This window comes from Siphateles boraxobius, unplaced genomic scaffold (assembly GCF_051911475.1).
Source record: "Siphateles boraxobius isolate OS27281-9 unplaced genomic scaffold, OSU_SipBor_1 19, whole genome shotgun sequence".
Lineage (NCBI taxonomy): Eukaryota > Metazoa > Chordata > Actinopteri > Cypriniformes > Leuciscidae > Siphateles > Siphateles boraxobius.
Window position 1 is genome coordinate 11801652 of NW_027508799.1, and position 24165 is coordinate 11825816.

At 39.4% G+C, this 24165-nt stretch overlaps 1 protein-coding gene across 1 annotated transcript in view; it reads right to left on the reverse strand.

The window, feature by feature from the left end:
- Window positions 1-14785, reverse strand: part of trim24 (tripartite motif containing 24) — a 30320-nt gene extending 15535 nt beyond the window's left edge. The window contains exons 1-7 of the mRNA XM_077235273.1: window positions 14697-14785; window positions 14243-14601; window positions 8520-8638; window positions 8180-8327; window positions 6049-6181; window positions 3167-3283; window positions 1669-1783 (exon numbers count right to left, since the gene is read on the reverse strand). Coding sequence (XP_077091388.1) covers window positions 1669-1783; window positions 3167-3283; window positions 6049-6181; window positions 8180-8327; window positions 8520-8638; window positions 14243-14498 — 888 coding nt within the window. The 5' untranslated portion in view covers window positions 14499-14601; window positions 14697-14785. The remainder of the gene's footprint in view (window positions 1-1668; window positions 1784-3166; window positions 3284-6048; window positions 6182-8179; window positions 8328-8519; window positions 8639-14242; window positions 14602-14696) is intronic.
- Between the last annotated feature and the right edge of the window lie 9380 nt (window positions 14786-24165).

The window sequence follows — 24165 nt, forward strand, 5'->3', positions numbered from 1 at the left end:
TATGTCATCTATTACTCACCATCATGTCGTGTTCATTTTCAAAACAAATGAAGATATTTTTGGTGAAATCTGAGAGCTTTCTGCCCCTTCATTGACAGCTACACAACTTCCACTCTGACACTTAAAGCTGCCGTCGGCAACATTTTTTTGATCATATTCAGTGAAATCGACATTATAATCCGACAGAACAACATAAATAAAGTGGTTTTAGAAAAAACCCAGAGCTTCTAACTCCACCTGGAGCGTGTTATTTGTTTTGCAAAAATCCACCGCTCCCAGATCATCGGGTCCAATCAGCGCTGGGGGGTGTGAGATCTGACTGTCAATCACAGGTCGTGCACACGCCACCCCTCGCGCACGTTACAATCACATGCACACGCCTGAAGTTCGCACATTAACGAAGAGTAATGGCGGAAAAGATTCCAATTCCTCGGTTAACCTCAAGAGCTAGGTCAAAAACAACATAGGAAAAGAGAACACCTGCTGAAAAGTAAGAAGTAATGAAAAAAAACGCCCGTGCCCGTAAATAAACCAGGATCAACATCGGATCGGCATTTGAAAGGTGGAGAGATTTATGTGATTTAATTGGGTTCAAGCTGGATGCAGAGCTTGCAACATTTCTTCTCGACAGGTAATTGTGCTTTATCAACCAGAACTTTATTTCTTATTTGTATTATAGTAATCTAAGTATGTTTGCCCAAATGTGTTGGTATGGATAGCTAACGTTAGCACTTGTTGGGCAGGTTCGTTAGCTTTGTTTGCACTGAAATCCGTGTGAATGTAACGTTAGGTGGATAAAAATGTCCAGATGAAGGGATAAAGTTCGGCTTTTTGGAAGAATCAATGCTACTCTATCTTTCTTACGAGAGTAAGAACAGTAGTAAAGCTACTGTTATTGTATGTGCTATCTGACTAGCTCCAAATACTCCATGGTGTTGATGGATGCTGATGAGACGGGCGCGTTCACAGAAAATCTGTTGCACACGCACTGACGAACACGAATGCGGTGGGAGGGTATTCGTTGATTGTGGGGGAGGGACATGAGAGTTGTAAACATTCAAAAATTTGCCTAAGTCCACTCAATCTGCCAGACTTGACGACTGCAGCTTTAAAGAGATCGTAAAACTAATCCATATGAATCAAGCGGTTTAGTCAAAATCTTCTGAACAGATTTAATTGACGCTTTTATTCACATATGAACATTAATCATCTCACACATCAGTTGAGATAAATAGAAGCTGAAGCATATTTGCACATCAGGTTCAGTTGAGCTTCTGTTCGTTGAACAATGTTTATGTGAATAAAAGCCTTAATTCAATCTGTTCATCATATAAAGCGATTGAGTCTCATCAGAAAATTGGGACTAAACCAATCAATTCATATGGATTATTTTTACGATCTCTTTATAAACTTTTTGAAGCATCAAAGTGGTAGTTGCGTAGCTGTCAAAGGAAGGACAGAAAGCTCTCAGATTTCATCCAAAAAAAAATTCATTTGTTTTGAAAGATAGTCTAACAGGTTTGTAACAACATGAGGGTGAGTAATAGATGACAGTATTACCATTTTGGGTGAACTATCCCATTAAGGTTGATAAGCCTAATAGCACACCTGAGACCAACCAGTTGGAAGCACTGCTCTTGATGATGATGAAATATTGGACACTAGTACCTCAAGTTGATTGACTAATAACTTCCCCTTCCTGTTGATCTCCATTATGAGATTGCAGATGGACTTTTTAATCTCATTAGCCACCGTCTTGCGATTTTCATCCACTTGCTGAAGACTGACAAAAACGAGAAAAACATAGACCATTAAAATAAATAAAAATGAACAGTTTTCGCATACTATATATCTTAAGTGTACAGGGTTCCCAGGGGTCCCAGACACATTTATTTTTCATGACTTCTACTTCATGTAATTTACGGATTTTTAAAAGTCATTGAACAATGTTTAATTTCAAAGTTTAAATCAAACAGTAAAAAAATTTCTAGTAAAATATATCTAGCTGAGCACAACTAGAAGAACTGTATATCCACTATAGCATGGCTTCCCAAACTTTTTTGCCAGCCGAACCTTTTAGAAGTAAAATATTTACTCTAAGCACACCCTAAGATTTTATGTTAATATTTCAAAAATTTAATGACACATACACATGTTCATGGTTTTCTGCATTATAAAATGGTGAAATATATATATATATATGTGTATATATATATATATATATATATATATATATATATATATATATATATATATATATTGGTAACAGGTTGATATTGATTATTTTTAATTAAAAAAATATATATTTTGTCATATATTGTGATTGTGATTTGAACTGCATAATGACATTTAAATTGCCACTGCTGAGAAATCCAAACATTAATAACAAAGACTCCACTGCTAATGCTATTACGTTTAAGGGTATTCACACTTTACAAGAACCAACTAACACTACAAGTTACATTAAAAATATTTATGTCTTAAAATCTTGAGTTGCAAATGTTCAAACCTTAGATTTTTTTTAACGGCATATCCTTGCGTTTTTTTTTTTTTGGAGGAGTACTGGTGAAGTGCTGTAAACTTCTGTCAATAAAAATATTTCAAAGTATGAGAATTTACAAAAAGTAAACCTAGCGCACTGCATTCCTAAATGCATGTTAAACTCAGTGCTTGTAAGATGGAGGTCGTGAGATACAGCATTTATTAGTCGCTCTGAATACTTATGTTGTACGCATGTAAATTGCCACTCTTCACTCTGAAATATGCACAACTATATACTTCTTTAATTAAATGGCAACCTTTGATTTGATAAATCACAATTTGATAAGTTATGACATCACAGTTTCAGTTTTATTTTGATCAATTGTGCACTCCCATTTATTTATTTTGACGTTACAACCGTTTTTTTTTTTTTTTAGCTTTATATAAACTCACGAACCCACTGCAGTTCCCTCACAAACAAACCCCTGTTGGGAAGCTCTGCACTACACTAATGTTCATGATTTTTTTTTATTGTATTAACTTCCATGACATTTTCAGGTATTCCATTGTGGAAATCACAATTTTAAAGTTACAATAAATCTAGGTTTCCCACGAGAGTAGGGAACCCTGGCTTTAAATGTTTTTAGATACATATAAATGATCACATATATAACATAAAACTTACCCATTGTTTATGGTATTAGAAACGTCCTCTATAGCTTTCTTCTTTTCTTGAAGTTGGCAGGTCATATTTTCCAGATGTTCCTTGTGGTTCTTATACGCATCTTCTAGAAATTGGTAACTGTATTGGAAAATCCTGTGTTAGCTGCTGTGTTCAATCATTACAGAGACTGATGATGTCAGTGATATTTGCATTTATGTTAAACCAATAAAATCTATAGGGCAAAACACTGAACAGCACGGTACTTCAGAAGTACTGCCTTAAAGACTTTCAGATGACCCAAAAGTAATTCTGTCCTATATTATATCTACCTATATTAACCTATATTAATTTCTTTCTTCTCGTGAACACAAAGGAACATATACTGAAGAATCTTGGTAACCAAACAATTTCGGTGACCACTGACTTCCAGTGACAAAAAAACTCAAAATATCTTCTTTCATGTTCAACAGAAGAAGGGAAGTCACACAGTTTTGGAACAAGTAAATGTATTTTTGGTGAACTATCCCTTTAAACAGAGGTCTTCAACCCTGGGGACCCAAAGGAGCAATATGCTTCACACCATGTTGAAATTGCTGTAATTGCGAGATTTCAACTTGTAAAAAGCATTCACGTCATCGTAGAGCTCATACTTACAGCTTGTAAGATGGGAGTTTTCTAAGAGCTCCTACTTGTACCACATGACCGCTGTACCACCTGTTACGCCCTCAGACGTATATGGTATTAAACTGTGGTTTGTGGACGTTTTCTTTTCTCTCTGGAGTTTTCCCTTCTCAACTGCTCCAGATTCCGGCTTCTAATCACCTCGGAAAGCGGATTTGCTTTTAAAGGAGTAGTTAGTTCAGAATTAAAATTTCCTGATGATTTACTCACCCCCACGTCATCCAAGATGTTCATGTTCTTCTTTCTTCAGTCGACAAGAAATGAAGGTTTTTGAGGAAAACATTCCAGGATTGTTCTCCATATAGTGGACTTTAAAAGGTTATCAACGGATTTAAGGTCTAAATTGCAGTTTAAATGCAGCTTCAAAGGCTCTACACGATCCCAGCCGAGGAATAAGGGTCTTATCTAGCCAAACCATCGGTCATTTTCTAAAAAAAAAAAAAACATTTATAAAATTTTTAACCACAAATGCACGTCTTGCACGTTCCACGACTTCATCCATTATGTAATCACGTTGAAAAGGTCAGACGGTAACCTGACATAGGCGGAAAATGTAGAGAAGGGTAAAAAAGTAATTTTCTCCTCCAACTTCACAATCGTCCGACATCATTGTTTTACCTTTCATTTATTTATTTATTTATAATGTAAATGGCGTTTGACTTAGTCTTTGCACGTTCGCTTTGTATTCACTAGGTCGTTACTTCCGCCTACGTCACGCGTGACCTTTCAACATGATTACGTAATGTGTGGCGCATCACAGCTAGTGCAAGACGAGCATTTGTGGTTAAAAAGTATATAAATGTTTTCTTTTTTTAGAAAATGACCGATGGTTTGGCTAGATAAGACCCTTATTCCTCGGCTGGGATCGTGTGGAATTTAAACTGCAATCTGGACCTTCAAACCGTTGGTTCCCGTTGAAGTAATTGAATGTTGAATCCTGGAATGTTTTCGTCAAAAACCTTAATTTCTTTTCGACTGAAAAAAGAAAGACATGAACATCTTGGATGATGTGGGGGTGAGTAAATTATCAGGAAATTTTAAATCTGAAGTGAACTAATCCTTTAAAAACAAAGTTTTGTATCTGGATTGTAGTGTCTTTTTTTTTTTCTTTATCAATATCTTCGGACAAAATTTCACATTCAAACCGTCTGTTGGTAATGCAAAACCTATTTATACCAAACAATTCCCTGCTCAGTTTTAAAGTTTGTTCCTTATGGAAACCAGAGCCACTGTCACTGTTTTGCATGTAGATCTCTCCAGAATCATGCGGCAGATGTTTCTTACATGTATTTTCTGGTGCCAATGAGCTGTTGCTGTGAAGATGAAACATGGTGTGTCAGGAAAGGAGGGTAGACTCAGTATCATATTGTTGCAGTGACTTCACATGTTTAAAAAAACACTGAATAGTTTCTTGAATTAGATTTCCTAAAATGTTGTTGAATGGTGTACTCGTTGTATGCATGAATGCATGTACGCTGAGAATGACAGTGCTCGCATTCTCCGTGTTCATCAGTTTACGATCTGTCTAACAGTCCTGTATAATACAATATTAGATAGAACTGTTAAACATAATTACACAGTATATGAAAAGGTATTAGCGTATGCCGTGTGGTTGATGTCCAGTGTTGCTAGCTGAGCAGAAATACATAAACATGTTTCTCTAGGTTCCCTCAAAGTTGCGTAGTATTTTCTCCTCAGCGTAAAGGTTAAGAGGCCCATCTATCACTGTTTTCCATGTTCGTAGAGTTAGTTTCTGGAGTAAATATATAGGCTATAATCTGAGCGTTTATACAGAATTTTTCAAAAATGGCAGGTGCTGTTGTTTCGAGTGTGTTCGGCCAATCAGCGTTCACTAACGTCACAGATAGTTCCTATAATGCTGGTTTAGACCCAACTCTGAAGCAGGAGATAAGTTAGTTCCTCCAAAAGGAGTTCCTAGAACTAAAATCGTTCCTAGGTCCTGCGGTGCGAACAACCTAAAATCCAGGTACTTCGGCCAATAGTTCTAGGAACTATGAAAAGGTTCCTCCGGTGCGAAAGCCCCTAAACACACCTTAAGTAGCTACTCAAGGTTGGAAACAACTTTTGAGGACAGTGGATCCTTAGAAGCAGGGTTGAAGACATTATGCATGTTAATATGAGACTAGTGTGATAAGCATTCCATGAATGATTTCTCACAACAGCTATAAAGTCACTACACATGACATGAATGTGGGCCGTACTTATGGTCCTTGTGTTTGAGTAGCTGACAGTCTCTGCAGGTGAGGCGGTCGCAGGTTTCACAGAACAGCTTCAACGGCTCTTGTCTGTGAATGTCGCAGAAGACGGGCTTCTGTGTGGAAGCGCCCATCGCCTCTGTGAACGAACGGGAAGATTAATTCATTTGTGTAACTTCAGAAATGCACTCCTGCAAGTTTGTAAAGTTTAGTTTCTGTAAAAGACCATGAAAGGTAAAATGTCACCAAAAAGTATTTGGACACACAAGTCACACACTGTATGTATATATACATATACTAATGAGCCAAAACATTATAACCAGCCACGGGTGAAGAGAGGGTCGCTCCCAAGCGGGAGATGAGAATTTACCAACAGTGTGTTTTACTAACTATGGTTGCCAGAACTTTACAATGAAAAAATACAGTAGCAACATTTTAGGATTTACACATTTAGTTAACAGGAAATAAAAAAAGTTTATTTCATTAACTGATATATTAATGTTAAAGGGATAGTTCACCCAAAAATGAAAATTCTGTCAGTATTTATTCACTCTCATGTTGTTCCAACCGCGTAAGACCTTCGTTCATCTTCGGAACACGAATTAAGATATTTTTGATGAAATCTGAGAGCTGGATCACTCCTCCATAGGCTTCTTCAGGGATTGAACTTGCCGGCCTTGAAAAGTTATTAAAGATTTCGTTAAATAGTCCAAGTGACTACAGTGACTCAATCTTAAGTTTATCAAGCGACGAGAATACTTTGTGCCCAAAAAAACCTGAAATAACGACTTTATTTCAACTATTCATTTCCTTTCTTTGTGGGCCCATGAGTCAGTTCACTAGTTTAATAGCCTAAGCTTCTGCTGTTGTACGTCACACGCGTCACACACATGACCAGCGTCGGCCAATAGTGAGCATACGTGTGACGTAGCTCTACGCAATCATACTAAGTGAACTGACTAGAGGCCAACAGAGAAGGAAATGAATAGTTGAAATAAAGTTGTTATTTTTGTTTGTTTTTGTGCACAAAAAGTGTTCCCGTCGCTTGATAAATTTAAGATTGAGTCACTGTAGTCACTTGGACTATTTTAACGATGTCTTCAATGACTTTTCGGGGCTGGCAAGTTTCAATCCCTGAAGAAGCCTATGGAGAAGTGATCCAGCTCTCAGATTTCATCAAAAATATCTTAATTTGTGTTCCGAAGATGAACGAAGGTCTTACAGGGTTGGAACAACATGAGGGTGACTAAATACTGACAGAATTTTCATTTTTGGGTGAACTATCCCTTTAATCTAGCCTGCCAACCAATTGAAATGCTAAAATATGCTTTGTATCTTTATAATATCACGGAAATGCGTATTACCTGGATGCGATCATGTACAAAACAGATCAGTGTCCTTATTTAAATTTCCTAAAAACAACCACATCAAGAAGAGGTGGATTAATTTTGTGAAGAGCCACCTTGATGGAGAGCTGAGGATCACCACCAAAACCCGCCTCTGTAGTGATCATTTTACACGGGATAGTTTTATAAACTTTCGTCGAGGACAACTGGGATTCACTGATAATCCGATGTTACTGGTGAATGGGGCCGAACGACTATCTCCCGCCTCGGCCTTCATCCTCCCGTCGCGCCGACAACTGGTGCCATCATCGGCAGTGCGTGCCCACCAATGAGTGTAAGTTGCCTTGTGCGCTTATGTTATAATGAACCTAATAAGCTGCTAGGAGCATCCATTCCGGCTGTAGCGGGTGACAGTTGAGTGTGGCAACGGCAGCTTTACCACGACTGGGCGTGGTTTCAGCGCAGCTGGCGGACACGCCCCCAATAATGCTAATTTTTTCAAGATTTTGATAGCTTATTTTATGTACTTGGCAGCTTTTTTTATCATTCAAATTTGGCTGGGTGTCTAATAACACATTTTTCTGTGATATGACAAACTTCGAACACATACTTCATTTTGACTTTACAGGGACTTAATTAACAGACCAATTAACAGTTAACCAATTAACAGACTTTAAGAATTAAAATTATGTTCATTTTTTACAGTGCACTTAAAATGTCTAAATGTTACTAATCTGAACCCTGGTTGAGGTCTCACATGCTGATATCATTACAAATGTTTAGGGTCAAACCTGAGGACATTTCCGTTATTTGCCGGACCGTGTGATCTCTGGTGAACTTCACACGCTGATGAGCATCGATGCAGGTGACGCACAGAAACTCCACACACTCCACGCAGAAACCGGTGGCCTCAGTGTTATCATCGCAACTCACGCAGAGCTGAGAGCAAAAGAGCCAATGTCAACTAACGCATTTCATTTCATCATCAAGACTAACATGAATAAACATACACATTAATTTTCATTCACGACAAAACGAGCATTGAATGCTTTAAAAAACATTATGCCACATCAGTATTGTGATTTTATCGTGGCACTGGTGTAGTATAAACATTGACAGGCGTAAACACACCTGACAGCTCTTTTCCATCGTGCTGCTCGGCACTTCCACAGAATCCTTGACAAAGAAGTTATCCAAGACCTCAACATCCATACACTCCTGCTGACAAACTGGACAGCGGATCATGTTCACTAATGTAGCACAAGAGAGAAGAGCAGGAAAACATATTCACCAGCATGTCACAATATACAAAAGAGGAGATATTATTAAATATTAAAATAAAATCCATTTATTAGAGCCATCATTATCAATATTGGTATCACTGGCCTTAATTCATAGTAGGCTACTTGGTAAAAATATGCCATTAAACAAATATTTAAAATATCAATCAATTAATACTGTCTTGTGCTGTTTCCTCATTAATTCAGAGATTTAATAACCATAAATCTATGATTGTTACTGAAGATGCGATTAATCACAATTTATTATAGAAACCTCTGTGATTATTTTGATTAATTAAAGAAATAACTATTTAAAAACCATGGCAAGTTCTTAAAACTGCAATCTTTGTAAAAAAAAAAAAAATAAAAACTTAAATTTTCTCAAAATAATGAAGTAGCACCTCAATGCAGTACATGAGATCCACGGGGAGGAGTCGGATCAAGATCCAAGGGGTGGAGATGGGTAGGATTAGGGTTGGGTTTAGGGATTAGGGGTGTGTTTAGGGATCAGGGGGCGGAGTTGGCTAGGTTTAGGTGTATGTAAGGTGGGAGGAGTTGGATCTGGATCCGACTCCTCCCCGTGGATTTCATGTTCCGCAGTGAGAACCATCTCAAATAATGGACAGATGGCCCACTCTGTTGTGATTGGTCTACTCTGCTCTGATTGGTCAGACAGCCCAGTCTGTTGTGATTGGTCTGTGTGATTATTCTAAGCTGCTCTGATTGGTCAGATCTAGGGGGGGGGGGGTCGATTCTTAGATGGATTGTGATGCAGACGTGGACGATTCTGAATCGATTCACAAATGTCAAAAATCTTTTTTCTAAAAGAAGTTTTTCTTTTCTTTTTTCTAAAAACATAATATTGACGGAACGCAAAAGGCGGAACTCTGATGCGCGGAAGTGCAGCGCCCAGCCAGTCTGTGGCGTGCACATAAAATGAGATGCATGATGGCTGAGCGCGAAATCCGAACGGCAACCTCTTCGTTAAAAGCTAACATATGGAAAATTGGCATAATTTTATTGTGGCCTTTTTTCTATTTTTGTATGAGAGCTGTTTTCTGTATTGTTTTGTTTTCACATCAATATGCAGTAAACAGATCTGTTATACGTACGTTATACGTAGGTGTACTGTACTGCCCTACACAGTCACAGTGTGTATCAGTGCAATGCCAGTCTCAAAAAGTTACATTTTGACTGTGCTCTCTGCAGACGTTCATTTACTTTTTTTGTATAAGCCGTTTTTGACTGTGGTATACAGCAACAATTTCAAGTCATAGCCCAAGTCTTAGACTCTTTATTATTTATTTGTATATAAGAGCAGATTTGTATGTTATTAATTATTCAGAATATGTTCAGAAAAAGTCCACAAGCATTATTTTTGTATGAAAGCGGTTTGTGATTTTTCTACAGCAAAATGTTTATTTTTTGTCTGAGGGATTATATTGCTCATTGCACATAACAAGGGGATGTTGGTTAGAAGTCTATTTTATGTTAGAAATTCAGAATATGCTGAAGTTTGTCTTCATTTAGTACAAGTATGCTATTAGTACAGGCACACATTTCTTTTCCTGTTGGTTCTTTGCAATGTTGGGACATATGCTGGCAAATGTAACCTTACAGTTGACTTGCCAAATCACTTCCATTTGTTTTTAATAAAATATACTGGAAGTAAATGCTTTATGGGGAATTATAAATACTTTGCTTTAAAAGTACCAAGTAGTCACACAGGAAAAAAGATGCATCAATAACGTTTTAGCATCGCAGCCCTCTGAATCGTAATCGAATCGAATCGTGAGGTGCCTAGAGATTCAGATGGCCCAGCATGTTGTGATTGTTCTACTCTGCTCTGATTGGACATATGGCCCAGTCTGCTGTGATGTGATTGTTCTACTCTGCTCTGATTAGACAGATGGCCCAGTCTGCTCTGATTTGACAGATGGCCCAGTCTGCTGTGATTGTTCTACCCTGCTCTGATTAGACAGATGGCCCAGTCTGATCTGATTGGACAGATGGCCCAGTCTGCTGTGATTGGTCTACTCTGCTCTGATTGGAAAGATGGCCCAGTCTGCTGTGATTGTTCTACTCTGCTCTGATTGGACAGATGGGCCAGTCTGCTATGATTGGTCTACCCTGCTCTGATTGGACAGATGGCCCAGTCTGCTGTGATAGGTCTACTCTGCTCTGATTGGACAGATGGCCCAGTCTGCTGTGATTGGTCTACTCTGCTCTGATTGGAAAGATGGCCCAGTCTGCTGTGATTGTTCTACTCTGCTCTGATTGGACAGATGGGCCAGTCTGCTATGATTGGTCTACCCTGCTCTGATTGGACAGATGGCCCAGTCTGCTGTGATAGGTCTACTCTGCTCTGATTGGACAGATGGCCCAGTCTGCTGTGATAGGTCTACTCTGCTCTGATTGGACAGATGGCCCAGTCTGCTGTGATAGGTCTACTCTGCTCTGATTGGACAGATGGCCCAGTCTGCTGTGATTGTTCTACTCTGCTCTGATTGGACAGATGGGCCAGTCTGCTATGATTGGTCTACCCTGCTCTGATTGGACAGATGGCCCAGTCTGCTGTGATAGGTCTACTCTGCTCTGATTGGACAGATGGCCCAGTCTGCTGTGATAGGTCTACTCTGCTCTGATTGGACAGATGGTCCAGTCTGCTGTGATTGGTCTACTCTGCTCTGATTGGACAGAAGGCCCAGTCTGCTGTGATAGGTCTACTCTGCTCTGATTGGACAGATGGCCCAGTCTGCTGTGATTGGTCTACTCTGCTCTGATTGGACAGATGGCCCAGTCTGCTGTGATTGGTCTACTCTGCTCTGATTGGACAGATGGCCCAGTCTGCTGTGATTGGTCTACACTGCGCTGATTGGACAGATGGTCCAGTCTGCTGTGATTGGTCTACCCTGCTCTGATTGGACAGATGGCCCAGTCTGCTGTGATTGTTCTACTCTGCTCTGATTGGACAGATGGGCCAGTCTGCTATGATTGGTCTACCCTGCTCTGATTGGACAGATGGCCCAGTCTGCTGTGATAGGTCTACTCTGCTCTGATTGGACAGATGGCCCAGTCTGCTGTGATAGGTCTACTCTGCTCTGATTGGACAGATGGCCCAGTCTGCTGTGATTGTTCTACTCTGCTCTGATTGGACAGATGGGCCAGTCTGCTATGATTGGTCTACCCTGCTCTGATTGGACAGATGGCCCAGTCTGCTGTGATAGGTCTACTCTGCTCTGATTGGACAGATGGCCCAGTCTGCTGTGATAGGTCTACTCTGCTCTGATTGGACAGATGGTCCAGTCTGCTGTGATTGGTCTACTCTGCTCTGATTGGACAGATGGCCCAGTCTGCTGTGATAGGTCTACTCTGCTCTGATTGGACAGATGGCCCAGTCTGCTGTGATTGGTCTACTCTGCTCTGATTGGACAGATGGCCCAGTCTGCTGTGATTGGTCTACTCTGCTCTGATTGGACAGATGGCCCAGTCTGCTGTGATAGGTCTACTCTGCTCTGATTGGACAGATGGTCCAGTCTGCTGTGATTGGTCTACTCTGCTCTGATTGGACAGATGGCCCAGTCTGCTGTGATTGGTCTACTCTGCTCTGAATGATCAGATGGCCCAGTCTGCTGTGATAGGTCTACTCTGCTCTGATCGGACAGATGGCCCAGCCTGTTGTGATTGGTCTACTCTGCTCTGATTGGACATATGGCCCAGTCTGTTGTGATTGGTCAACTCAGATTGGTCAGGTGGCCCAGTCTGCTGTGATTGATCTACTCTGCTCTGATTGGACAGATGGCCCAGTCTGCTGTGATTGTTCTACTCTGCTCTGATTGGACAGATGGCCCAGTCTGCTGTGATTGCTCTACTTTACTCTGAGGGTGGGTCAGTAGATGTCGTTTGGGGGAAGCCAATGGAGACCATAGGCTGGCATTATGCAAATTTGTTGTTACGTAGGCATGTAACAGGAACGGAGACTTGAATTGCTGGTGACTTGTTTTGGCAGTTCAGAATAGATTCTTTTAGGAGACAAATAACTTTATTTGTTGTGCATTTTGATCTTTAAAACTTTGCAGACCTTTCACATTCACAAACAACACACTACTTGAAAGGTAATATACAAAACATTATAAAAGGGACACTTTAAATGCTAAATTACTACTCATAAATGTCACTTTTTTGTCAAATTAAATAGTGGGGTAGGTAACGCATGGCTGTTTTTGTGTGGTTAAAACAATCATACTAAAAATACATTTGATTATGTTGGATGTTTATAATGTTTGATTAACCCATACCTTTTCACTTTAGTGTGTTATCTATGGCAACAGAACTCACAACCAACAATAATATATTTGTGTTCCATCACGAATGTGCAAAACTAACAATAGTGTGGCTTGTCGGCAGTGTATATTCATATATTACATAGGCCTATATTATTATTTTTTTAAAGTGTAAATATAAAATTCCAAATCTTTTATTATATTTAAATTTTTTGGTTTGACAATTTAGTTGAATAATAACTGATGACAAAGCAGAATCCTAGTAAAAGAGATTATAATCTGTACCTAAAAATCGTAAAACCTTCGATCGTATGTTTGTTCATTTGTATTTATTTGTGCGATTGCTAATTTGTTTATTTGTTCTTTTTTTATTACAGATTGTTTACTTGTCTTTAATAATGCTTGAAATGTATATTAGTTAGGCTAGTTGGTTTTTGCTATGGTATTTTTAATCCATAGGCAAAAGTTCCTTGTGTAAGGGTTTTTTAGCCTGTAGATTTTTGTTCATGGTATTCAGCTAGGCTACACTGAAATGTTTTGCAAAAAGACTTTGAACAAATGTGAATTATATCTAAGTTTTATTTGACCTTGTTGGAATTGAAATTAGGAAACGATAAGCAGAATTGGAATTGTTAAAGATACCCAATAAATCCTACCCATGAATCACAAGTATTCAATTTAAAATGATTAACAGTATGCCACTCAGGGCCTTGTTATCCCCATGAGTCTCATTTCACCTTTTCACTTCAAAATAGAAACTATTTTTTTACTCCACAAATCTAAAAATATATGAATGTGTCCACAAACCCTTCATTACAAAAAAGACACACACACACAAAAAAAAATCAACATAATGCAATGACAGATCACTATTTTCCAGAAACACAAAATTAGATCACTTAACCTCAAAACTGTTTCGACTGACCAGATCTTCCAAATGTTAACATTCTAATGAAATGACAAAATTTTAAGAAAAAAATTAGGCGGAGGTAGGTCATTTTACCCTATATATTTTTGTCAATTTTGTATATTTACATCACCTTTATGCATTTGACAGACAACCTTATTCGAAGAGCTTCACAATGCATTCAAAGCTCATATTTGATGACGCATTCCCTGGGAATCGAACCCATGATGTTTAGTGCCATGCTTCTACCATTTTGTAAACATCGAATTTTCTTTGTTCTAGCCTGAACTTTTACAGCAGCTTCGGTTCTTTGTATCAGCTCTTCTGTTACAGCCATCTTAAAATGAATTTTGTGAACGTGTAAAACTGAAAGCAAACTCTTACACTGGTTGGCGTTGCCGGCTGTGCTGGCAGGTGTGTTGTGAGCAGGTAGACATCTCTTACAGAAAGAGTGCAGGCAGGGCAGAAGCTTCGGTTCTCTGCTGCTGAAGCTGAGCTTACACACGGGACACACGTCCATCAGAGCCATCATCATCATCATTCTCACACTGCCCTGGTCTTCATCATCACGCTTACTCTCCGCCTCGTTCTCCACTACGATCACCACATCATCAGATTCAATCTTCTCACTTCCATCCATCCTCTTATTTCAGGAAGACCATCTCAGATTCGCATCAGTAACTGCTGCTGTGCTGCAGTCCGCGCTGTGATCTTCATAAACATTTGAATAAATCTACACAACGCTGAAGATATGAAAAACATAGAGAATCCCGTTCACTTATTAACGCGTTATCAATGATGAGTTAAGTTTAGAAATGTAACAGCTCTGTGTTGTTACCAGACGCATATGATGATGACGACCAGAGGCCACAGTTATGACGTCCAATGGCCTCCATTGTGACGTGTCCCACGGCAGCCGAAAGAGGACAAATGTCTCAGGGAAAAACAAATCGCATGGTAAAGGTATAATGAGAACGAGCCGTCTTATGTTCGTAAACGCAGATATACTTTTAACTGACTGTCCAACATTTTAATTCTTAATTGGATAAATAAAAATAAGCAATGGAATATTTTGAAAAGCTAGTGAATTCTAAACAATTTACTTTTTCTTGTATTTTATTCTTTTTTAAATTGCATTCATTTAATATTTTATTGTAATATAAATGTGTTCAGCCTTGAATGACAATCAGCACGAAATATATCTAAATATTTTTTTCTCCCTGCAGTGTGTAGCCTTTTTTAATTTCAATGTCTGTTTAAAGTTATTCGGCTGTAAACAGAGCGTGTAATTTAACACGCCACTGTCACGTATTTCATGTTACTTTTCTCTTCGATGAAAAGGATTCACCAATCACAGTTTATTTAATTGCTGGCTAAGGATTTAGCAAAATGGAAAAATAAAAATTAACAATTTTATAATGTTATCAACTATGGAAAAACTATATAATGGGTCAATCTTTTCCGATTATTTTACATGCACTAGTGCTTTTGGGGGGCAAAACATCTTTTGTGAGACCCTTTCTAATAAGAATATTGCTGCACTTCTTATCAAGGATGTTAACACCACCTCATAAGAGTTTTTCTTGACATTTGAACATGAGATAGTCAACAAGTTTACAACATTTACTATCAAAAATGTGCATTTTTCAAAAATCAAATTGGATAAAACCACATAAGTAAATTTGAGCTAAATAATGCTTTATCCAGTTTATTTTTTAAATGGGGAGAGTGGGCACAACTATATGGAAGCTTTTATCTCACAATTATGACTTTTTTCTCACAATTGCGAGTTTACATCTCGCAATTCTGACTTTATTTCTCAGAATTGCGAGATATAAAGTCAGAATTGCGTAAAATAAAGTCGCAATTGCGTGTTATAAAGTCAGAATTGCAAAATATAAAGTCAGAATTGATTGATATAAAGTCGCAATTGCAGGAAAAATGGAGAAAGGACAGAGAGGAAGGAAGAAAAAGGAAAGTGTTAGAACTCAGTGAAAGAGAGAAGAAGCACAGAGGAAAAACATGGAGAGAAAAGAAGAAAAAGAAGAGGGATTGTACCAGAGCCAGGATAGCATCTGAGTCAATGACCACTCCTCCCCCAAGTTCAGACAATCACCCAGACCCAATAAATGCCCCACAGCCAGGGCCCTCAAGGTTAAAAGAAAGTTTACGATTTAATGTAGAAACTGGAATCAAATTATCTGAGATGTGTGTGTGTGTGTGTGTGTGTGTGTGTGTGTGTGTGTGTGTGTGTGTGTGTGTGTGTGTGTGTGTGTGTGTGTGTGTGTGTGTGTGTGTGTGTGTGTGTGTGTGTGTGTGTGTGTGTGTTTAAGTGGACATGCATTTTTCTTCTTCAGGGGGTGCCAGGGTAAATGAGTTGATGACATTTATTGTTGTTCAGTGGTGTGATGTCCACTCTGTTACCCTTCTGTTCACCCTGATACCTCTGAGGTTTTTTTTAAGTGTTATGCATATCGTTGTGGTTAATTTTAGGTAATGAAATGGCAAAATGAAATAATTTAAAAATAGGGCAAAATTCCATTGAAATGTCTTTTTATTCTAAAAGAAATGTGTTGAAATTACCACTGTGGCTTAAAATAAAACAACTTTTTTCATGATAATGCTCATTAACGAACACTCAGGTCCAGCCAGGCCTTCTCTGCTGGCCTAAACACTGTCAAAATCACTAACTTACACTTTAATATATTTTTTCCATGAATGGGTATTACATTATTCCCAATAGTCCATTCTATTCATTTCATTGCTTTTCTCTTGGTTGCGCTGCTTCCAGTAGTGTATATTTATGTTAGAGCTTTTATCCAATCATATTTGACTGCCTTGATGCCATCAAAATCAATAGTGCGGATGGCTGTAGCTTAAAATGAATGGCAATGAAACTGTTGCTTTAAGGGGGCACTCGGCAACTGTGAGGTGTATATTTCACAACAATGAATCGTAATACATCATACACATTGAGGGCGGCGTGTGTGTTCATGTCGAATTGTCGTAAAGCAGTTTGTGTTTCTCGCTCGTTCTCGCTTCTCACGAGACTTCCTATTTCCAACTTACCGGGACGTTAGTCTCCAGGTTGCAAGGTTGGTTTTCCACCTGGGAACGCTGGGGGGATTCTCACCAGAACAGGTTATTAAACCATCCAAATGATTTCTAAACGGTTTTATTAAGTTTAAACAGTTGCCGAATGCCCCTTTAACCAATCAGACAATCAGTCAGATTTAATCAGCCAATCAGATTTCGATTCGAGTGCACCGGGGCCATCTAGCAGGCGTACAATAATGTCAGCATTTTCACGTCCTTTGATTGGATGGTCAGAGCGCATACTATTACTGGTAGTCAGAGAAAGCTAACGGCAACTGTAGCGAACTACATAAACTAAAATATATTCCTGTTGATTTAATAGTTTTTCAACCCACAAATTAATGTTTCTTTCCCTTCTCGACCCCCAGCAGGTTCAAACCTACTGGGAAAAATCCCTTATCAGCCTTATCCAACTTAAAGGTGCTCTTAGCGATGTCACAGGTTTTTTAGGCCAAAAGATTTTTTGTTACATACAGCAAACATCTCCTCACTATCCGCTAGCTGCCTGTCCCATGAACACACTGTAAAAAAACGCGGTCTCTGCAGACACCCCAGGCTCCAAAAACGGCAACAAAAACAAACTGGGCTAACTCGCACCATAAAACATAACAAACTGTTCCAGCCAATAACCGACAAGAAGGATTTGGGGGGTTAGTGCGAGGGTCTAGCTAGCCTCCGTTTTGTTTGACAACACTTCGAACGTCAACAAAAAGTGACGTCACCCAACATCGCTTAGATCACCTTTAACGCAGAGTCACGGAACACTATTCGATAACAGAACTGTATGCCATGTCTGATTTTGAAGGCAAAAGTCCCGCTGATCTCATTGGTGTCACGGTTTATGAATTCTCTGCTTTCTTCTTGTCTCATGTTTATGTGTGTGTATGTGCAGCGTGCGTGTGTTTATGGGCGTGTCCTCCGATTACCACTGATCAGCAGCGCCAGCTGCATTCACTTTCCTCTGACTATATATTCTCTGTGACTGGTATCTCTTGTTGTCAGATCGTTTGGTATGTTCCTGTGTTGGTTCCTGTCTCACGTCGTGGTCTTCTTCATGGTCTTCGTTCCCTGGATGTATTCACCTTGTCTGCACTGCCAATTCTACTCACCTCATCCCCGGATACTGGACTATCACCACTGAACATTCACCACCCGGTTGCCTGTCGAGGTCCCTACGTCACTCCCCACATAGCAAACAGACTTGGCCCAAATGTGGCCTCATCATGGCACTGTCGGCGTGTTGCCGGCACTGGCATGCATCATGTCAGCCAACTGTGGGCCATGTGTGGCAATGATGGCACTGCATGCATGACGGCAGACAACATTTGGGCCGATTGTGGATGGGAGGTGTGTGGCCCAGATCAGGTCAGCCAACTGCGGGCCAAGTGTGACAATGATGGCACTGCATGACGGCAGAGGGTGATGTTGATATGGTTAAATTATGGCTGAGAATTGGTACCAATAATAAAACCTGTTTTGGCCCAGTTCAGGGCCAGTTAAAGGTGACTAACTGGCTGAGATTCGGGCCAGTTATGGCCCATGTGTGACCCTTGTCTTTAATCCAGTTCTGGGCCACTTTAGGGCCGTCATTCTTTGCGGTACTTGGGCCGAGGGAAAAGTGATTGTGTGGCCCGGAGCTGGGCCAGAAAAAATTTGCTATGTCGGTCGTCCTGTTTTCTCCATCTCTGTGTCTTGTGTCTGACCACCGCTCTGTTTATTATTTAATAAACGTGTTTCACTGCATCTTGCTTCCAGTCGTTCCTGACAATTGGTTTCCTTAAAAATCTGTTTGAGAGCATGGGTCAGCGGTACACATCGTCATGTTTTGCGGTGACTGTCCGTGTTTACAGCTTCTGTCGAGCGGACATTCTCAGCCCTAAAGCGAATGAAAACTTAATGCCAGAAACACGAGGGGACAGGCTCGACTTTCAGCATTAGCCTCAATAGAAAAGACTTATTGTTGGAATGAAATGCACAGATAATCTGTACAACAGAGTAATTTAAGTATTTTTGATTAAAGAAATTAGGATGGATTTTGTGTAAAAATGAATCAGTAGTTTTGGTGAGTATAATGCTTTTTTTGCCCGCGTTTTTTCCCGTGGTGAATATGATTTTCTTCTTAATTTTTCTTGTAAATTTATGATCAAATGTTTTTTTGTCAAACATTCATACTGTAACGTCTGACAAGGGACTATTATAACCCTTGAAGGACAAGACAAGGGAGGCTCCGTTTCTGAACTTTTAATCGGAACGCAAGAACAACTGTAACGCACAAGCCAAACTCACTCTCTCATTTCTCTCTTCGGAGTTCGGCCTTTTCCGAACTCGCCGCATTAACCCTTTAACTGCTGGTGCAAAATAAAAACAATTTCACAACAATTATAGAGAGTCTGTGCGCTCTTACACAATAAAAAGTTATTAATTCAGGTAGGACACCACTGAAGGCCTAGGTGTGAAATGCACGGCCCTCCACAGTTCAAAACTATGTAAACAACTACGAAGAAACATTCAGACATTCAGAAAACACAGAGCACAGAACAAGACACAAATAGATGAGCCAGAATGCTTCATTTTTTTTTCAAATAATTATTTCTGAACATTGACTCTTAGTCTTTATTCACCTGTTTCCTCAATAAAATTCCTAAAAGTTATTCATGTGAATTACATTTCTAACGTCATAGAATATCAGAATTCTAATAGCGAAGCACATTGTAGCTCAGTGTTACAATGTGCCCTATCCGCACAACTGATTTAAACATGGCTAGTGTGTTCTGTTATAGTTAGCTAAGCATTAAAGAAATATCAGTTAACACTTTACAATAAAGTCTCATTGTTAACATTAACATTAGTCAGTTGCGTTGCTTTACTGCCATTCACAACTCCTTTCCCAGACTTCTTCCCGACAGTCAGAGCGGAGTTACGTCAAAGTGAGTCTTCCTAAAGTGAGGAAGACCACGTGAGGAGTGTTAGGGTGCCATTTGGGACAGGGCCAAAGTGTCCATTGAATGTGCACTTCAGTATCTCTGTGTTAGTAGCTGCTCATCTGGGTACTTTTCAAATTTTTTTCTCAAATTCTATATATTCGGACATACTACTCTGTTGGTGTACTGTTTTTCGCATACTGTATAGTAGGGAAGTATTCGATTTAGGGTGCAGCGCATGTGTGCTACAACTAGCCCAGGATTAGGTTGTTACCCGCTAACCCCTACTGTATATCAGTAAATATCCAAAGTATTTACTGCTATAATCTCACTCTAGCTCTGATTAATAGAAAGAATAGATTTAACAGTTGAAGCCAGAATGTGTGGTTAAGATAATTTTTCTAAACAAGGTTTGAATGTTATGTTTTAATAAAGTGTTTTGTATCTGCTATAGGCAGAACTGGGACCAATTTATTGGGACCAATAAGCTTGGGACCAATAGGGGCTTTCGCACCAGAGGGACGTTTTCATAGTTCCTAGAACTATTGGCTACTACAGAGTAGGGTCCAAACCATTACTATAGGAACTATCCTTGACGTTATTGTACGCTGATTAGCCGAACGCAGGCGAAACACCAGCACCCGCCATTTAAAAAATAAAGCTGTGTAAACACAGATTATAGCCTATATATTTCCTCCACAAACTAACTCTATGGACATGGAAAACAGAAATAGATGGGCCTCTTAACCTTTATGCTGAGGATAAAATCCAGCACAACTTTGAGGGGACCAAGCCAAACATGATAAACGTATGTATTTCTACTCAGCTAGCAACACTGGACATCAAGCATATGTAGCAGGGTATGTATAACCCTTGCTGTTATTGGTTGGTGTCATGCTAACCCTGTGAGCCTATCAGTGCCGAATGTAGCAGGGTGATGTATAGCCCTTGCTCTGATTGGTTTGTGTCATGCCAACTCTGAGCCTATCAGGGCCCAGTTTGGGGAGTATAAAAATGTGAGCGGTTTGTTGGCAAGGTATGCGTCACTATGGGTCCTGCCCCTTGTAAACTTCATGTTGTGAGTAATGGTAGGTTTAGTAGCGTTGGGTTTGAACCTCAAACTTTGAACCTCAAACTTTGAACTTGATTGAGATGTTTACATCAGTATATTTGTGGCTGGCAGGAGAGTTTGATGCATCCTCTGGTTTTGCTCTCTGGTGTGCACTGGCTCTTGCAATAGCTGCTAGGTAAGTTTATGTATGTAAAAAGTGTTCTTTGTTAATGGGAGACTGAATTGCTTGCATGTTTTTAGTGCGTCTCATAAGCGGCGGCATTCTCATAAGGCGAGTGACGATGTGTAGTACAGTGCTGCAAACCTCCTGTGGTATGTATGATTTTAAGTTAATTTCGTTTTTTTTTAATTCTAAGTAATTGTTTCTTATCTTTGGCAGGTGCGACAATGTCCAAGGGTACCTGTGATTTATTTGAGGGCGGGATTTAAACCTTCTAATGTGACTGCACTGCTGCTTTGCCTGGGTCTCAATTGAATGCTCTTGTTGGCGAAGCTTGCTTTATTTTTCAAGTTTTGTCTAAACTTGAGAATTTTGTTTCTGAGTAAATGTATTTGTTATTTTATTTTGTGTACTTTTGTTTTACAAGTATAGAGTCTTTTGTATGTCAGTAGTTTGTGTATTTTCTTTCCATTGTTTCATTGGATCGCTGAGTGGGAGGGGTTGGCCCGTGGTTATAATTTGATTTTGTGTATTTGCACGTAATGCGTTTAATACTTTATCACTGTGTGTTGGATATTGAGTGTGGGTTGGAAATCCAAAGTGTCTCTGCTGGCCATCTTCCTGTTTGTTTCTTTAGTAAATGTTATTTGGTACGGTTTACTAGTGAGACTTGGCATTAGGTATTGTATGTCTTCATTCTTGTTCTTTTGTATTTTAATAAAGTGACTTGTTTGTGTATTTTAGTCCACCCATCCTTGCTCACCCCTGCATTTGGCAACGAACCTGTGTGCCCTGGTATAGGGCTGTTATTTTCCTGGTGTATTCCAGGTGGCGTAGTCTAGCATTGATTATCGGATCTTTGGTCCCTTTGCAGGTATTATATTTATTTTCAAATGTCCTCCGCTTCGCCACACATATCAGCATATGCTAATAACTTTTCATTGCTGTCTACATTCTATTTATAACAGTTCTATCTAATAACGTATTAGACAGGACTGTTATACATAGAATGTAGACAGCAATGAAAAGTTATTAGCATATGCTGATATGCTTGTAAACTGATGAACACGGAGTGCGAGCATTGTTTGCTCAGGCTTTGTCGTTCTCAGCGCCGTCAAAATAAAAGTCACAACAAGCGCGACTTGTGTCACTTCATAGTTCCTACTGGCAGTGTGAATGCAACCAGGAAACGATCCTAGGGGAACTATTAGTTCTCTGGGAACCACCCTGGCGGCTAGTTCCTAGAACTAAGTTCTTAGAACTACCCGGTGCCAAAGCCCCTAATGTCCCAAGTTGAGCCAGCATTAGTATCTTTAATTGTCGCCTCCAGAGATGCGTTAAGAGAAGTTGTCTGAATAAGGAATCTAGATGCTAGACCCTATACCGACTAAACTATTGAAAGCGATGCTTCCAGAGGTCATAGATCCTCTTTTTAATATCATTAATTCATCTTTGTCATTAGGATACGTACCAAAAACATTTAAGCTGGTCATGATTAAACCGCTTATTAAAAAAACACAACTTGATCCTACAGAATTAGTTAATTACAGGCCGATCTCGAATCTACCTTTTCTGTCAAAGATACTAGAAAAGGCAGTATCTTAACAACTATGTTCCTTTTTAGAAAGAAATGGTATCTGTGAGAATTTTCAATCAGGATTTAGACCTTATCATAGTACTGAGGTGATTTGCTCTTATCATCCGATCGTGGTTGTATCTCTCTTTTAGTGCTACTCGATCTTAGTGCTGCATCTGACACTATCGACCACAACATTCTTTTAAATAGACTCGAAAATCATGTTGGCATTAGTGGAATTGCACTAGCATGGTTTAAATCATACTTATTGGACCGTTATCAGTTTGTAGCAGTAAATGAAGAGGTGTCTTATCAGTCAAAAGTTCAGTATGGTGTACCACAAGGCTCAGTACTAAGACCGTTGCTGTTCACTCTGTACATGCTACCCTTAGGAGATATCATTAGGAAGCATGGAATTAGTTTTCACTGTTATGCTGATGATACTCAGCTCTATATTTCTTCACGCCCTGAAGAAACTTATCAATCCTCAAAATTAACGGAATGCATAGCTGATATAAAAAACTGGATGACTAGTAATTTCCTACTACTTCATTCTGAAAAAACATAAATTATAATTATTGGACAAAAAACTTCCTCACGTAATAACCTAAAATACTGTTTAACACTTGATGACTGCTCTGTCAAGTCCTTGTCGTCGGTTAGGTACCTGGGTGTGCTCTTTGATACCAATCTTTCATTTGAAATTCACGTGTCTAGTATCTGTAAAACTGCATTTTTTCATCTTAAAAATATATCTAAATTATGTCATATGCTCTCTATGAAAAATGCATGACAATTGGTTCATGCGTTCATGACATCAAGGCTAGATTATTGTAATGCTTTACTGGGTGGTTGCTCTGCATATTTAATACATAAACTACAGTTGGTCCAATATGAAGCCGCTAGAGTTCTTACCAGAACCAGGAAGTATGACCCAGTTCTGTCAACACTGCATCCCTATTAAACACCGTATACATTTTAAAATATTGCTGATTACTTACAAAGCACTAAATGGTCCCCTGTTCTTGAGCGAGCTCTTAACGCATTATAGTCCTTCACGTCTATTGCGATCTAAAAATTCTGGCCAGTTGATAATACCTAGAATATCTTAATTGACTGCTGGCGGTAGATCCTTTTCCTATTTAGCACCAAAACTTTGGAACAATCTTGCTAACATGGTCGGGGAAGCAGACATAGTCTGTCAGTTCAAATCTAGACTAAAAACACATCTCTTTGGCTTAGCATACACATAACACATTATAGACTTCTATAATTCAATGTTAGGCTGCATAATTTAGATCAGCCGGAACCGGGAACACTTCCCATAAATCCTGATGTACTTTGTACATCATAAGAAGGATGGCGTCTACACTAATATTAGTCTCTCTGTTTGTCCCGAGGTTTACCGCAAACCGCCGGATCCAGGCCATATCCGGATCTGATGAAGGACCATCATATGGACACGAGGACAACGCATCCCTG